Source organism: Brachyistius frenatus, unplaced genomic scaffold (assembly GCF_029030835.1).
Source record: "Brachyistius frenatus isolate BFR_SWC_R1_liver_20210118 unplaced genomic scaffold, ASM2903083v1 Contig_49, whole genome shotgun sequence".
Classification (NCBI taxonomy): domain Eukaryota; kingdom Metazoa; phylum Chordata; class Actinopteri; family Embiotocidae; genus Brachyistius; species Brachyistius frenatus.
In genome coordinates this window covers 1573263-1591565 of record NW_027210648.1, presented here as the reverse complement: position 1 = coordinate 1591565, position 18303 = coordinate 1573263, and the positions used below count along the sequence as shown (strand labels likewise).

At 42.5% G+C, this 18303-nt stretch overlaps 1 protein-coding gene across 3 annotated transcripts in view; it reads right to left on the bottom strand.

Annotated features, from left to right (window-relative positions):
• The window catches only part of ryk (receptor like tyrosine kinase), a 40033-nt gene extending 22804 nt beyond the window's left edge, over positions 1–17229 (bottom strand). For all 3 annotated transcript variants that reach the window (XM_069704044.1, XM_069704046.1, XM_069704045.1), the window contains exons 1-4: positions 16547–17229; positions 1781–1902; positions 1584–1683; positions 727–858 (exon numbers count right to left, since the gene is read on the bottom strand). In XM_069704044.1, the coding sequence (XP_069560145.1) occupies positions 727–858; positions 1584–1683; positions 1781–1902; positions 16547–16817 (625 nt within the window). In that variant the 5' untranslated portion in view covers positions 16818–17229. The remainder of the gene's footprint in view (positions 1–726; positions 859–1583; positions 1684–1780; positions 1903–16546) is intronic.
• Positions 17230–18303: the final 1074 nt, after the last annotated feature.

Below are 18303 nucleotides of genomic sequence, written 5' to 3'. Positions count from 1 at the left end.
AGTTAAAAATGAGAATAAGTCAGTAAGTTCAATGTGTGACTATGAAACAGCGAGCATTCACCATTGTTTGTCCACTGCTGTGACATTATATGAACAAGCAGAGAAGAGAGCTGCCAGGGATGATTGCGCAGCTCACATTCGGAGCACCACTCAGGCACACAAAGAATCTGTTCATGCTGCTAATTTGACTCCTGCTTAAAATAAGATGGGAATAAATTGGTTTCCATGGGGCATATGGCAAGAAGCCTCTTGGCCACATGTAATTATCTGCCGGCAGTTTGAAAATAGCAACAAACTGTATACAGAAAGCTGCACATCTTCCACTGTAACTCTCAGTGCTGACCAAATTAAGAAAATCCCTCAAACTAGAATAAAATCTAAAATCTACGTAGAAAATATTTACATGTTTTTATTGTCACAGAATGTGATTAAAATGAGTAAACCTAATAGACCTTTTTCTCAGATGATATTTTGACTCGTTACAGCAGAGAAAGCACAGGTGGGATTAAGAACACAAACGAGGAGCCGGTCCCATCGTTGGTGTTATGTGTGTTATGTTACCGGACTTTTCCTGCTTTTACATAATAGGATGTCTGCTATGAAAAAAGGTTGATAGGCAAATTCACAATGATTTCCATGAGAAAGTACATTCAGTATTCACATTTTTGTTCTGTACTTCTAACCACACATACGTTTTGATTGTTAGATGTTTATTGAGATTCTTACTTTTATAGCACATTTTCCTCCTCTTGAAGTTGAGCACTGTGTAGTTGTTGGCATGGATGGTCAGATTGAGCTGCATTGTTAAAAATGCCTCTTCATCGACGTTCCCTGAACAGAAGACGTCCACCTTGAAGACTGCAGAGGAAGCACACACACACACACACACACACACACACACACACACACACACACACACACACACACACACACACACACACACACACACACACACACACACACACACACACACACACACACAATTAATACATACATGTGATTTGCGTTTATTAGAAACATACAACGCTGTACAGAACTTGAGAGTAAAGGTACATTTTAGGAAGTACAAGACTTTGTCTGAGGGTCACAATATGTGGCTATCAGAGCCTCAAAGCCAAGTTAACAACACTGTGTTGTGGGGGGTTATGTGACTGACTACTTTTGGCTCTGAGTAGTTGCCAGGCAACCAGTTACCATGCCTGGCCAAGAAATATGCTCAAAATCACTGCCTATTTACCACATAAGTCGCTGCGTTTACTGTCTGTTATTTTATTTGAGTGTGTAAATGTATCCACTGCATCAGGACCTAAATTTCCCTTTAGGGATCAATAAAGTATTTCTGATTCAGATTGTATATAGTGCCCTAAAACATTCCCCAAATTAACAAAAAAATGAGTGTCAATGGCACAGACACAGCTTTCTGTTAATTATCCCACAATGCAATTCACTTCACTGCATTAAACAAATTCCAAAAGGCAAGTTCTCAGCATGAATTTACAGACACCATTTTTGAAAGTCTACAAAGGAGAAGCATGTAGGAAGAGGAAGTTCTTGCTACAACTAAAAGTGGATATTGGACAGACCAGAGGGAACATGGGGCACCTCCCCCTGGTTGGAGATGTTGCTCTGTGGTTGGTTCAGGGCAACCGGGTTCTCCATGTAGAACGCAATCCGGTAGTCAACCTTTAATAAGAGTGATGGACAGATGTAAACATCCACATTTCCCTTGCACGTGTGAACAGTTCAGTACGGTTTAAAAAAAAAAAATGCTGAGTCTCACCTTCATCTTGGAATACCATGTGAAGTAAAGGCTGTTGGTGTCAGTGGGCACAGGCATGTTGAAGGACAGCGCGTAATGATTCACCACATCATCTCGCACGTAGTACAGCTCTGCATCGAGGCCTGTGAGGACACACAACGTTAAACTGTAGCCGATGGGAAGATGTTGAGATCGCTGGACAGACAGGACAGTGTATAAACAGATTTTCTCATCTAAAGCAGGCCTGAGGAAAATATCCACTCAAACTGCCAGCGTGGGTTGGGGGAGGGGAGGATGAGAGAGGGGGTGGGGGGTGTTTCCCTCAATAAAAGAGATGGACTAACCACATCTGTTAGTACTTGAGAACGCTTAGTGCCCAAGTGAAAAACTTCAAAACATTCAAGCGAGACGACATCCAAAATATGACCATCATTTTCTGTCCAGGAAACAAAGTTGGGCAGACGAAGGGTTAAAAGGAGGGGAGCAGAACGCCTCGGATAAAAAAAGCAAACTAACATCCACAATCTGTTCAACCATTCAGTCTGCAGTGAACGCACAGCTTAAGAAATGCCGTAGACCATGAATATCAGAGCGCTAAACAGGCTGGTACAGTATTTAGTTTAGGGTTTTTTTGTCCTTCACTTTAACAAAGTCAAGCCCCAAAAAGCCTTTTTTCTGCACCAAAAAGTGCGACGTGTTCAAAAAAAAAGTGCGACCCTGGCCCGGGGCAGTGCTATCAGGCCTTGAAAGCGTCCGTCTGGCAGAGTGGGGTCTGCCTATCAGTCTCTGAATATCTAGTTTAAAGAGACGGCAAGAATGTGCCCGGGCTCCCACAATACCCCGGGGCTGTCAGAGCGCCGGCTCATACAGCTTTCTAACACCGGCCCAATTAAAAACATTCTCAGGCGTTTGCCAAACGAGAGAGGAGACAAGTGGTGAATAAAACTAGTATCCAACAAGCCCAAAGAGAAATATGGCGGCCTTTTTCCCTCCCTATCACATACAGTTTTACCAAAGTAGATAGTTTAAATTCAATTTATCGCCATGAACGTAAAATTTGATGTATAATTGACAAACAGTAACTTCCAATATATACTAACAACAAAGGACTGTTGTGTAAGACTATAAATGACGTTTATGATTGTCGAGTTAAGAAACACAGACTGAAAGCATGAAAATTTACTTTTAACTTTGTAAGTGTCACAAAAACAAAACGAGTTAATCTATGAGCTTTTCAAGAGTTTCCAATGACATCTCATGGCCTCAGCTGCCATGGAAACAGCTCATGATACATTAACCACGGATGCAAGAAGAAGCTGGGAAACTAAGTTTTATTCTCAACTTAATTGGACTTTGTTCAAATTGGTCTAAGTGTAGGCAAAGACAAACCAATAAGAAGGAATGATTAGCTTATTCTTGTCATCAATTACACCCCTTTTTTAAGGCAAAAAATGACATTGTTTGCAAATTGTACTTATTGTACAATATATCTTTAACCTGCTTGGGAGCATTGTAACAAGTGTAAACAAAGTTGACATGACAAAGATATCATCGTATATACAAATGAAACTGACATGGAACAACATCAGTGTTCATTGGGATTTTTGTGTTTGTTATTCGTTTGTCATGTGGTGCTGAGCAGAAAACTACGGTCCAGTTTGAAAGCATTTCTGCTGAAACGAGCCGCCGGCTGCATCTGAACACCGAGCTGATTGGAGCTGTGAGCGCTCAGACACACTGTAATGTAATAATTGCCTCTCTCGTTTTTAACTCTGCGTGCCTCCCTCGTCTCAACATGTGGCCACGCAGCTTTTACATCAACGACGCTGGGCAGCCAGGCATAAAGCTAGCGCGGCCCGAGTTCCTCTTTCACCTCGGCCATCCACACAAACTGCAAGAACTTCAAAACAGGAATCAGAGGCGAAGGCAACAGGAGCCTGTCGGTGGACCCACAGACTGAGGACCGGGAGTAAGAGGTTCCTGAGGTCCAGGAAGTTGAACCACGCACTGCACTGACTCACACAGTCTGCTCTCTGGAATGGGAAAACAGCGTTACGAGGAGGTGTGTCTGTAAACAGGACTCATGTTTAGTCCGTGTTTGTTCCCAACATGTAAAGCGCCACTTTACATCCTCACACTGTTCGCTACAACAGATACAAACATCTCTGATGCTAATGGACTTCTTAAATGCTAATGGAAAATAACATGATTTTGAATTCCAGCCACGACTTGGCAACATGAAATGTTTGGAGGGATTATTTCCTGCAGGACGTTTCCATTTCTCTCTGTTGGTGTCAAGTGATTAACAACGGCCAGGGAGGGGCACTCACTGTGTCACCCACACTGACCTGAAAACACTCCCTCACACTTGAAGACAATGAGATGGCAGTGACACAAGGAATCTAAGTCCATTCTTCATGTGTACCGTAATGAATCGGTTAGTTTCAAATCCATTTTTCATATTGCTTAAAATACATTCTATTGGTCAAATAAACCCAACAATGAAATCGATAGAGACATTTGCAAAGACAGATTTCTGGATACATTCATATTTTTTCAGCTCATATTGATACCTCACATAAATTAGACCATTTTTCACGACTGAGACTAAATAACAGGTGAGTTAAGTGAATCAGTCACAGAGAACAGTGTTTGGATAAATCAACTCGGCTTGCAGTGGCAAAAAGCAACAGGAACAATGTGCTCAAATCTGTGCTGCGTTGCACCGTTTATGGTTGTCATGCACAATCACATGACGGGGCAATTTTTAGCGGAAAATATGGTGACATTCACCATCCTATATCGCCAAGGAGACTTGATGAGCTAATCCTACTGTTGCTAAACCAACAATGACAAGAAGGGCTCAAACCTTGGCCAACACTGATCTAGTTTCTGTTCCTCACGGCAATGTTTGACGTGGAACAACAAGCTGCTGGAAACAGCGCTGTAGATTCACATACAACTTTTGCAATCCTTATGGGAAGTGCCAACATTGTGCACAGCTAAATAGAAAAACCCATGCGCAAAGAGGAAGAGGAACCTTTATTTTTCATTGCTTCACAGTTTCTAATGCTTGGGTGAAAAAAAGTTTAAGAGAAAGTACCCTCATTCAAATATGACAGTTCTGCTTTAATGACTTCACCATAAAAAAAAAAAACATTGAGCTGAGAGAATGTGACAAACTCGCTATGAAAGGATGGACCTACATCAAAGATAGCAATGATTGATATGATTAAAGCTATTAGGCAGGTAAGGAGGTATGAAATGAGCGCACAACACAACACAGCAATCTGAGAAACACAGGGACTGCACAAAAATATTATTTTGAAATATTACTGTGTGGAAATTCTTTTAAAGGATAGGTTTTGGATTCTTTCAAAAATGTCTCACGACTCACAAAGTATTATGTATTGTAGTATTTTAAGAGAGTTGTCACTGTAATTGATTCTCTTGTCCATCCCTCCACTGAGAAACTTAATCCACATTCCCTGTTCCTTGCAAAAATGGTTCAGCCAAAGCTAATGAAAGGCTTCAGCTGATTAAGTAAGCCAAATCAAAAAGCTATTTTTCAAAGCTGCAGTGTACACAGAGGTGGACTGAGGATATTTGTCCTCATCTCTTACAATGAGTCAGACCAGGAAGGGATTGCTGCGTGGCCAGTAGAGGAGAGTAATGAACACGGTGACCAAAATCGCTCTCAACATATGTGGAGCATGCGAGTAGAACGGCAATGATTCGTCCATTAATCAAACTAAAGTCAAATGAAATGGCAACTAATTTGTTATTGATTAATCATTTACAAAAAAAAAATGTTGGTCAGTCGAAATAAGTCGATTGAAGACAGTCCTGGACGGGAAAAACAGTGATGGACATTTTTCTGTATTTTGGATATTTTGTAGAACAGATACATGAATTGATCAACAGGAAACACAATAAGTAGATCACTTGATAATACAAAAAAAAAAAACTGTTATTTGAAACCTTGCAAGTGCTGCAGGCTTAAAAAAGCAAACACTTGAACATCTCCTTGAACTGTCATGCCACGTAAAGTGCATCGTGAGCATCAGCATAAACAACTGGATAACCACTGCAGCTGTTACTGTCACTGACAGATCCCAAGTTTCCCTTGTATGTTAATGAAAACATACATGCATGTCATGTAGCTGGCTGACAGACAGACAAGACCAACAGATGAAGAAATAATTAAAGATAAAAGTTGAGGAGTATTTCAGGATGTGGTCCCACTCTGATACATTTGTGTCTGATAGGATCACATATTAATGTTGTAAAAAGAGAAATCATATCGATTATAACTGTGATTACATGTGGACAAACCCCTTTAAAAGCCTGTTTGATTTGATGTACAAGGCACCAAAGCTGAGATTGAACTCGGATGGAAATTAGTGAAAGATTCACAGACACACAACTTCTTTGGTTTTTACTGAGATTCCACACTAAACTAACCACATGCTCTTTGCCACTAAACACCGTGCTGACATTCCTCGAGTAACGACACATTATCCTTCAGAGCAGCCCGGTTCGATCAGTCCTCTGCTGTCGGCCACTGAGCAGCGTCACTGGAGTCGAGGTTAAGTACCTTGCTAAAGGGCACATCATCTTTCTCCAGTGGGAGGGGCGAGAGGATTGCTCTCTCACCTTCCTCCTCCCACAGTTATTTGACTGGTTCAGACATTGAAACTGACGTGCATACTCAGTTAAACCTTTTAGATAACTTTACATGCACAATCAGTCATATAAATGCGCCGAAAATGGCCATTCTTATTTATAGAGATGTCAACACAAAACTATAAATCATAGCAACAAAGCAGGAGTGAAATATGGCTTTCTAGAGCTCTAGTTCTGCATGCTGGGTTCTCTCGCGAGCAGTGGATCACGTTGCAGACTTTGAAAGAGGAGAACAAAAGGTGGTAGCGGCCAGGTGGCAAGGTCCAGGACAGATATAACAAAGACCCTCTTGTGCGCTCGGTTCGACACTATACCTCCCAAAGCCTCCATCCCCGAGTGCTCGGGAGATAAACACTTCCCCCCCAGCCGCTCACTACGAAGATACTAGTCACAATAACCGAGGAAGGAGAAAATGAGAGTCCACGTGAAACTCTGTCAAATGGAAACTCTAAATAAATCCAGGAGCATGTGAGGCAGGAGAGGTGGAGCGATGTGCGATGGTCTACGGCAGTGATTCCCAAACGTTGTTCTGCGTAGATTCTGCCGAGTTGTACACAAAAGCGTTTTCACATCTCAAACTTCGGACCAACGTCCTAACAAAGGTTCACGTTTTTGTTGTCCCTGTATCCATTTAATCAGTTTGTTTTGGCTTCACGTTGCAATTTTGCCAGCACTGAAGCACTTTGCATGACATACCGACGTGTTGCCGTCATCGCCTACGTGGGCTGCGTCTCCTGTACTTGACACTGACATTGGTAGATGGGATGTGGAGCTCGGGGAGGTACTCGGGTACATCGTGGTACATGGTGTGAAAAGTGTGGGAACCTCTGGTCTAAGACATCAGACACATCTTCGTCAGTGTAAAGACCTGATTGAGCATGTAGAGTGGTTTAATGGACATATTAGAGGTATCGTCTTTCAGTCAGCAAAATGGTAAAATGAAGACATGGCGTAAAGGGAACAATGTCTTCATTGCTTCTGTCTTCACTAAGTTAGGGTAATTATGGCAACCAGGATACTGCAAACACAAACACGTGCAGCATATTACCAGGGGGTGCACTCTGACCTCTTGATCAGAAGTGTAGGAAGATTGTATTTTTTGCATTGCGATCCCCAAACCAGCAATGATGCAATAAAAATGTTGACAACAAGCTTCTCTAAGTAACCTCAAATAACAAAGTGAGAGGGAGACAGGGCACATTTATAACACAAAATGATGCAGTTATGAGAGAGATACAAACACAACATAGGTGTTTGTCAATGCAAAGTGTTTGTAGAACTTCTTCTGTCAAAACAAATGACGACTATAGCTGTTCTCGCTCACTGTCAGACGTTTACTTACGGGGGCCCAAAGGAGTTATTGACAAATTGATCAATTAGTTAGATGGAGGTGATGAGGGTCAGAGGTTCGTCCTGTCCATGTCCAGACGATGCTCAGACTATGTTTTGACTGCACTGGATGGGGGGAAATGACTTGTGTGCCTTGGAAGACCCACACAGCAGCCTCAGGTACAGTAACCGAGGGCAACAGTGCGCTGCAGATCTTCTGATGACCAGAGAGTCGATATGAAAAAGGAGAAGTTTTACGAGATTTGATAAGAAACTGCAAGATGGTACGCTTTGTAACTAAACGCAGCTTGTTTGAGTAACACGCTCCAATTAACAAACGACATATAATAGTCATGTTTGATTTTGGCTTTCAATCTTCAAACAGCCATTAGTTGCTTTAATAACATCCATTAACACAAAGCAGCAAGTTTCAACTAGAAGTCACCTGACAAGCTTACAGTTCATTTGAAGGGATTTAGGACACACTGGAGCTTTTTGCTTCGTCTCAACACTTGTCTCCAGTGTGTCCCATAAAAGGTCTGCATAGTCTAAACATTAGACAACTCTGAGATGGGGTGAGCATTTTGCCTTTTTGAGGAATAAACAGCACCTTTTTGAGTCAAATGGAAGCGCATGCATCAGCAGTAAGCCAAGACAGACGGCTTTACACTTACAGGAGAGGATCGAGATGATTTAAAAAGACATGAGAAAACGCGACATACAAAACCGGAGCACCTGAAACGTTTGATGATGACTGCCTGAAGGCCCAGCGCTACAAAGGCATCACCTCGGCCAAGTATACGGGCCACGTCATTTCACAGTACCGTGGAAAAACAGAGGAACACATCACTGAACGTGAGCCGAGGTGGCTGCGAGCATGACACGCCGTAGAAAACACAACACTTCATAATAACCAAGTCAAGCTCCCTGCTTTTTCATGCATTTTCAATTCACACAAATAAAAACCTGAGTGGAAACACCAGAAATGCAGAAAGAAAATGCCATACAAGTGTAATAGAAACAGATTTAGAGAATAAATATTGACAAACAGGAAACACATGACTTATTCATCACCGCTATCAACTTTAACTGTGGCGGCAAAAACATCCGGTTTGTGACAAACAAAAATACTATTTTTATATCACGACACATTTCATCTCGAGTTGCACTCTTTATAAATATAATCTTGTCTTCTTCTACGATGGCTGAATGGCGCCCGACTGGAGCGCCAGCATCACCACGCATCCCAATGGAATCTATTTCTAATCACAAACAACATACAGTGTTGGATGGAAACATTAATTCGGGCCCGAGCACCGATGGTGCGAAAGTCCTGTTGTTATTCAAGGAATTATTTTTCTCGTTCCTTATTATTATTCTTACGTAAAGTGATTTGCCTTTTTGGAGGCTTTATCATATTCAAAAACTCATGAAAGTGAATACACACATGTCTCCCGGCGAAAAATTTCGTATTCTGGTGGAGTCGAGAGTGGGCGTGGCCAAACGCCTCTAGAGCGCCCCCTAAAGAGATGCCCCGGCGGCCACATTTACCTAAATTCACGAAATCCGGTGGACACGTGTATCACACTGAGACGCACAAAAAAGTTACATTGCAGCATTACGTCAACTCGACAGGAAGTCCACCATTTTGAATTTAGTCGCCATTTTGGGCGAGTTGCTTTAAATCTTATGTACATGGACCGACCTTCTCCAAACATCACAGGTATGATAACAGCCCCGCCCTGAAGACCCCTGTGGGGTAATATTCGCTCATAGTCATAGCGCCCCCTGGTGGACACTGGAAATGACACTTTTCATACTTTCACGTTCTACGTCGAGCTGGTTGATCCCATGAACGTAAAGTCGGGTCACAATAACATAAACATGTAGTTGATGATATATTGAAACTTTCGTTCAACTTTGTCAATGGGCGTCGCCGTGACGATGCGGCAAAGTTTGATGTCTCGCCGTGACACAGGAAGTTGATGTTTAAGGTCCAAGGATGCTTGAAACCTCACGAAACGTGTCACATACATCCGGCGTGGTGAGACGATACATCTGATGTGTTTTGCGAGTGGGCGTGGCCAAACAGCTCGCCAGCGCCACCTAAACTGCAGCTCCGGCACCTAGTTTCACCTACATGCACCAAATTTGTTGGACTTGTGTATCACACTGAGATGTACCGAAAAGTGTCTCAGCATTATGAATTTGTTTTCGTGGATCGGTGTGACCGTGTTGTGGTGGCCATTTCAAGCGTCTCGCCATGAACCTGCAACTGACTGTAACTTTTATGAACATATTCCGATCTTCCTCAAACATTACATCTTTGATAGCAGTCCCGCCCTGAAGACACCTGATAGTAATATTCCGTCATAGTTGTAGCGCCCCCCGCTGGAGACAGGAAACGAGACAAAAAATAGCAACTTTAATCGGGGATATTCGGCCCCTCGTGCGCTGCAGTTTTAATTCATATTGTTTCTGCAGATTTTCTGGAATTTCGGTTCAAATCTGCACAACATTTTGACCACAATTTGACCTGAGAAGACATCTCACTTAGTCAAGCCACTGAGCCTCGTCACAACAACTTCTTCACTTCCTGCAACCAAAGAAGAGCTTTAGCTTCAAAGTGTAAAATGAAAAGGAAAGAACAGCAATGATGTGAAGTTACAACAATGTATGTTACCAAAGCACAACCAAACACCCTGACCAAAGACTCCAGCTATTACACGAACTGTCTGCAGCAGCAGCATGAGATGCAAAACATAGCAACGTTTGAAAGTATCTTGCCGCTAAGAGAAAAAAAACACACGCATTAAGTCACAATCTCTGTGGTTTTCTTTGATTCACTTCAAAGAGACCATACGTCAGTTTCCCTCTTTTATTCCTTCAAGTGCCCCGAGGGCAGACAAGGATGAAGGCAGGAAAAGGAATCTGAGCAAGACTGTCTGCCGCTTTATAAATTATAAACACCTCATTGATGGTTATTTGTTGCTCAAGGAGGCTCCGAGTTTACTCAACAAATATCAACTGGTTTACTAAAAAAATTATTAGCTGTTTGTGGCAGAATGATTTCATCCTGAGGCGACTGAAGGGTCATTTAAGAGGTCTCACACACACACACACACACACACACACACACACACACACACACACACACACACACACACACACACACACACACACACACACACACACACACACACACACACACACACACACACACACCATCGTCCTCATCTATTTTTGGATTACATGGGCAGCTTTGTGAGTACAGGAGCGGCTTGAAAAGCCGGGCTGTGTGCGCAAGGTCAAATATTTTTTGTATTTTTTCAGTTGAGCAAGGTGTATTTCCTGACAACGCACACCTCCTTTAGGAGAGGCTACAGGAACCAGAAGGATCTGAAAATACTTCAGCATCTACTCCTAATATTTCTTCATTTATTCAACATAATAGAATGATTCAATCACAACTCAAGCATGTCAGTGCTCCAAACAGAATTAGAGAAAAGCTAAAAATCGCTGCTGTCAAATGAACATGCAAGAACCAAAAAAACATGACCGTATATTTCCAATTTTAACAGAAGGGCAGCGCTTTATGAAACGGGCCGGTGCTTTACAGAACCTCTTGTGAGCGCAGCAGTTCTTAGACAAAAGATGTGAAGGCAGGGGCTCCTCTTTTCAGCCACAGGATCCTTGGAGAGTGGCATGAAGGAAATGAATACTGCTGCCAATCACTCCTCACTGGTCACAGGCTCTTTTTCAAAGCCCGGGCTTTGCCTTTCAGCTCTCTGGAGGAGGGGAGGGAGGCCCGGTATCCGACATACGCTGAGCTCTTCAGAATACATTTTACTCACTGGCTCACAGTTTTTCATGAGAACTGATTTTTTTTTGTTTTTGCATGGCCGCCCGCAGGAAATACACCAAACTTTTATCTTCTCATCTGAATGGGCGCGTGTAAAAAAGTTCCACGTTGGTAAAATGGTTCTTGTTCCAAATAAAAATAAAAAGTAAAGTATCAATGTATTTTAAGATTGTGAAGTAGAGTTAGTTGTAATACCAGTTGGAGATTGTCTGACTACAGTCTGTCAACGACTGTGGCTGCACTAAACATCTTTCCCCTTCTCGAATGTAGAAAAAGTTTCACAAAACTGATTTTAATGGGAAACTGCTTATTTTGTCTACACAGTTCTAATTTGAGTTGTGGACTGGAGCGCTTTGGTTTTACTTGGCCTGGAAAAGCCCAGCACTAATACAGATGGCAACGACTAGAAAACACAATCTTATAGTGCTTACTTTCCATCAGGAGAAAATCTTTAGAGTAATGTGTCAACGACTGAACCCACTGGTGATTCTAGCCTGGAAAACTGGGTCCAAAAATGTTGTTATTATAGGAGACAGCAAATGAATGTGCAGAGAACTTATTTTTGCTTTATCCTTCATGTTCTAAGTGATCACATGGACGGTCCTGGATGCCAGGAAACAGAGAGAGAAAGAAAGCTATTGAGGCCTGTAAAACCAATGTCATAGCGTGGGTCATGGGCCATATGGATGTAGTCTGAGGCTTGCTCTGGTGTTTAGCTGATGCAGCGTCTCTCTGGCAACTGAGCAAACAATAACTGTCACACTGATTTGAATTGGTTTCCGAACAGTTTTTACAGTAAAACACCTTTTGGAGTTTTAAAACCTACATGGTGAACATTGACATTTGGTGACTGATGGTGCTTTTTAAAAAACTTTTATCAGTTAATGAGATAGTTGTTTGGAGAGTCATTATTCAAGTAGAAATGTCCAAAGATCTCTGGCTACAGCTTTTCCAAGGTGCCGGTTTGCTGCGTTTTCTTCTTTTACATGATGGTAAACTGAATAGTCGGTTTAGAGTGTTGGTCTGACAAAACAAAGCATTTTAACACATCACCTTGTGATAAAGAAAATTATATGGGCCTGTTTCACAGTTTATGATGTGTTAAAAGACAAAACATTTACTCAATGAACTGACTCTCCCTTCCTTCCAGCCTCCTACACCTGAATAAGAACTGTTGTGTCTTTACCAGATTTGACTGTTTCTCTGCTAAAATGTAATTTCTTAAATGCCCGAGTCATTGACTGGTTTTTAACCTCTGTGGGCATTCATTACACTCCATATCAAAACAACTGGCCATGCTTTATGTTTTGTTAAATGAATAAAAAAAGATTAGGTTGCAGGGACTCGTAGCATTTTTAACTAATCCTCAGGATTGAGTTCAATTATTGAATTTGCGCTGCACAGCTGCAACACAATTCAAACCCAAGATACGGGTCTTAAGACAGAGCTGATATGGAAGATGAGGGTAGGAATGCACGAGGAGTCTTGCGATGGACACATCACTACTCATTAGTCATATGAAAAAACAATCAGGGATGCTGCCTGCCCGTCATCCACAGACTAACACACTAACACACTGCGTATGCAAAAGCCAGTTTCAATTCAGCCATGACGTTTTCCTGTTGCTTCAAGCCCCCTGAGAGTCCGACTGTTTGGTAAAGTTATCAAAATGAAACAGTCCTGAACAGACAGTCCATCTGCTTTAAGAGCAGAGAGACCAAAGCAAGACTACATTAACTGGTATTAGCATGGTATTACCTTTTCCAATTGCAACAATTTCTCAATGCTTTATTGGCAAATATAATTTGATCACGGTAGTGTGCGTTGCCCAGGCACAGCCGTCCTCACATTATAGTGGAAAACATTAGTCCGTCTGATTAGCTAACGGAGAGATTCAAAGTGTCTTCATCCCAAAGGTACCTTTTCAAAACCACAACACAAACACACATTTTCTGTGAATATAGCTGACAAAACTAGATCTGTTCACTTCTTATTGTTCATTGTTAATAACATGTCCAATATCCTTATTTCAATTTTGTCTCTTGAAATTGAAAACTGCCCCCCTTTCATCATGATTTTAATCATGATGTAATGGTTCAGCTTTATGTGAGTTAGCAGCAGACGGACATGTAATGAAACAGCCTCATGCCACAGCGTTCTCGTGGCAGTCTGAGGCTCCTGCTACAGGCTTTTTTCACAGGAAACATTTGTCATTGTAAAAAAAGAAAACGGAAAAAAAAAATCAAAGGTGTTCCTCATAATATTAGCGATGGCTCAAGTGTCCCAGTAAGCCATGGCAGTGGGACAGCGAGACAGCACGCACAACACCAGGACACTGAACCTGAAGCAGGGAAACAGAAGCCAGCCATCATACATGTCATTAATTACACCTGTGCTTTCCTGCACGGACGTGTCATCATGTCACCCCTGAAAAAGGTCGACTGTGAATGCTGACTCAGTATCGCGGCTTATTCACTTCATCGAAATAACCGCGTAATGGAAGAGTTGGACACGGGAAGATTTTAAATTCTGCACTCACAATATACACTGTATTCATTAAACTTGCATATCATTTAATTACATGTTATAATAGATGAAGTAAAAACACTGAGCAAATCTTAACATGCTCAAACACAATAGACTGAACGATGTTCCGCCGTTGGACCGACACGCTCAGCGCTTTGCATGCTTCTGTATCAAATACAAGACTCCCCAGAAAGTCGAGACAGTGTTGTGGTTTGGAAAACAATTTTAGGAGATTATATTCCTTTTTTTGTCAACAGGAAGTCGTGGCCGTGTGTTTGCACAGAGGGCTGGTGTAGTGTACTTCTGAAGACCTCCTATTTGGGGACCAGTATACTGTGGGTTCAATCAGGAAACCCAGTTGCAGTCAGACTGAAATCAGATCATGATAAATAAACCTTTTAAAGACATTTCCATATGGTGTTGTGACATTTGTCAAATCAAATTACAAATTACTGTAAACGTGATTCCACTATTTCTTCTAACTCGAGAGTGAAGCGTGCCTTTCTCTTATGTAATGTCTTAACGACCCACTTTATCTTCAGCTCAAATAACTGGCGAGTCAGAGGTTATAATACTGTTACTACAAGATGGTCGGTACCACCTGGTTTGAAAACTAAAAGCAAACTTTGGGTCTGTACAGAATCTGCCGACAGACTCCCCAGCAGTCTGCCGGCTTTATGAGGTGGATGCCAGTTTCTCTTCAAAATGTTTAATTCCTACAGTCGCCGCTGCATCATGGAAGTTTCTGTCCACACATACTTTTAACTCTGCAAACGTAGCTGTCAAACATTAAGAGATTTCTCCACACGACCAGATGAGGTTTCGGGCAAACCGCAAGAGAGGCCCTGGTCTGGCAAAAGAAGATTAATTATAATGTGATGGAGAACAAGAGGAACCAAAAGGGACAGAGTCAGCCCACGGTCCAACACCAGTCAGATTATAGAGAGGAGAAATGGATTTGAAACAACACAGTGATACTTTGGTGCTCTTGAGAAGAAGCAGGGCCCCAAAATCACTTTGTATGTTTATACATTTTAAAGCATATAGCATTCAACTACACATGAAAAATATTTGGCATGTTTACCACGTATTTGGGTAAATATGATGCTCTTGATTGAGTTAAAACATCAAAGAGTAAATTTAGTCACAAGCAGCATCTTTGTTTGATGGCTGGCGACACTGAATAACTGCATTTATCTAACATGAGGAGGTGAGCCTTTACAACCGCCTGGTCAGACACGGGACACAGCTGCTACTTCCCAGATGAACAGACAAGAGAAAATAATTTTGCTAACTGAAGCTCACCTGATGCAAACATGAAATATGCTGATGCCACTTGATGTAGAGCAGGACATTGGGTTAATGTGAGAAGCAGCAGCTTTGGGCTTCCTCCCTCCACAAAGACATAAGACACCAGCATGTCTACCCCTTCATTAAGACTGAGTCGGGACACTCACGCTGGGAGTGACTAGTTTCAAAGTGCACATTCAACACATCTTCACTAAACCCTGAATTAACAATTTAGGACCAATCCATGCTGACCGGCTTAATCTTGGACCCAGGATGGAAGATATAAACACACTTGTTTTGATACGACAATTAGCTCAGTCACGAAGTAGAAACGGCACAAGTCGGACTTTATTGGTGTGCCATGTTTTTAATCTTAAAGCACTAATTTAAGATTAGGTTCCAGCCCGTCCCCTATTTTACATAAAACACTTGATCAATCCTCTGCAGCTGCATCATCCAACCAAATGGAGGAATCAATACAGCGGACCAAACACACCTCCCAGAAACTCACTTCATAGACACTCCAACCACAACTATCCTGTCCTAGTTGTTGTTAGAAATATATGGATTAGTCACTTCCTCCTCTCCATCGTGCCCGGTGACACATCAGAACACTTTTCTCTGTGCGATGCAAGGCTGAAGAAGCCTCAATGCTTAACTGTTCAAATGAATATTATATAATAACTAGTGTAGGGCCAAGCGCATGTAACAGGTGTGCTGATGGGAGATACAGACTCACGAGATATTCAATCCTGAGACACATAACCAGGGAAATAACTACATCTCAGCTTATAAAAGAATACCACCAATTAATGCGGTATAATAGGCAGAGACAATTGAATAGGTAAGGAGGACTAGTCCTCGGACTGGACGGTCCCACGGAAACTTCACAAAAGTATTACAAAGCCAAAGTCCATTACCAAGAAGTGACCACAGGAACACAGCGTGCTGCTCTACAGCTGCTCATTAGGAGGAAGTTGTAATACAGTAGAGGAGCGCGCGCACACACACACACACACACACACACACACACACACACACACACACACACACAAAGTTTGAGGACAGCTGTCTTTGCACGCAGGCCTTCTTACCCAAAAGCTTCTTCACCTCCTCCACACTCATGTATATGTTGACACTGGGGTTGTTGTTGTTGTTGTTGTTGACGCCTGAAGGGCTGCTCGGGTTGGTGAGGCAGCCGGCCCCTTCCAGCAGCAGGAGCAGGAGCAGGAAGAAGCCCCGGAGCCTCCACCGCGCCGAGTGTGGCCGACCTCGGGACTCAGCCGGGCTGCCGGAGCCGAGCGTCAGCCCCGACATAGCGCTGGTGGTCTGGCTCGCTGTTGTTCTCGCCAATGTGTTTCTCATCCGTATCTGAAGTTAATCCCGGGAGGCAACATTACTAATAACTTCACGCCGCAGCGTCACTTTGAGCCCTGAACTCCCTTTTTTCCCACCAGCCGGTTTTTTTTGTTGTTGTTGTTTTCTTGTTTTTTTTGTGTGTGTCCTTTCTCGCTAGCAGAAACAGGCTAAGTTAGCCGGAGCGGGCTAACTTCAGTCGGGTCGTGCTAGCCGTCAGCCCGCCGTTCAATGTTCGGGAGATTTACGACGTTTTCCAGTCACATAAAACAAACGCCGGGTTTCGCCGCTTTGACTTCTGCTGGCGAAAAAAAACAAAACGAAAGAAGGAAGAAAAAAAAAGTGCCTGAAAGTAGCAAAGTAACTAATACATCCAGCTTCCCCCCTCCATGGTCGGTCCTCCCGTTGCTTTTTCCTCTCGGTTTTCACCCGGAGGGGGAGGAGGAGGAGGAGGAGGGAGGAGGAGGAGGGGGAGGCTCACTGCTCCCACTACAGAGGTGGAATGATGCCTTCAGGTGCTGTCGGGAATATCTTCTAAAAGGGAGTATCACCGTCAGGAAGCCTTCGGCCCCGTTCGTGCTGAATGAGAACATCGAGTCTTCTCGTGCCTGGAAACTTAACAGTGCGTCATCACTTCTACGTCACACGTTTAGTCTTTGATGCAGCTTCATTCAGTGCCACTCGACAACTATAACGTCTGCGTATGTCAGATTATGAAACTAACTGTGTGTAGCAAATTAAATCTATTTTCTGATTTTTCTATTTTGGAAATATACTATTTCCCCAATGCTGACCATTTGGTTCCTGAAGGACTCCAGCGGGAGGTGGAGAGGCACATACAACTGGGTGAAATGCCGAGCTTCAGTGAAGGCAGCCCAAACTGCAAGTCAACCTGGAGAGGTGGGATGATTATCCTAAATATGAAATGTGCAAATACTGCAGACCAATGAGGAATCTGAGACCTGCAATTTGAAATAAACAAGCGTTACTTTAAAAGGTCAGATCAGCTGTTTCCAGGCTCGTGCCAGGAACTGTGACAGGTAATGAGCAAGCTCCCCTTTTTCTTGGGTGTACAGTTTCCATTTTTAGCACGCATTACATTCACAGTAATACTTTTTCACTCATATGTCACGGAAGCCTTTCATCTGGCCAATACCTAACTAACTAAATACATAAATAAGTGTTCAAAAGTGAGTGTTAAAATCATACAGCCTTTTTTTTTTTTTTTCTATAAAAAGCAGCTACTGCCTAAAGTCAGAGGTTGGAGCTTTTTAAGCCAGTTATTTGCCATAATAGTCAGTACACAGAATACACTGAGATGACCAAAAGCCTCTAAAACTGCTCTTTATTCCCTGAAACTCTGGAGCGTGGCAAACCTTTCATGCCCTTATATTGATGTTTGGATGATGAGATTTCTCCAAGTCCTGTCACAAATGTTCCACTGGGTTCAGATCTGATATATGTCAATGCCATAGCACATCATTTACATCTTTTT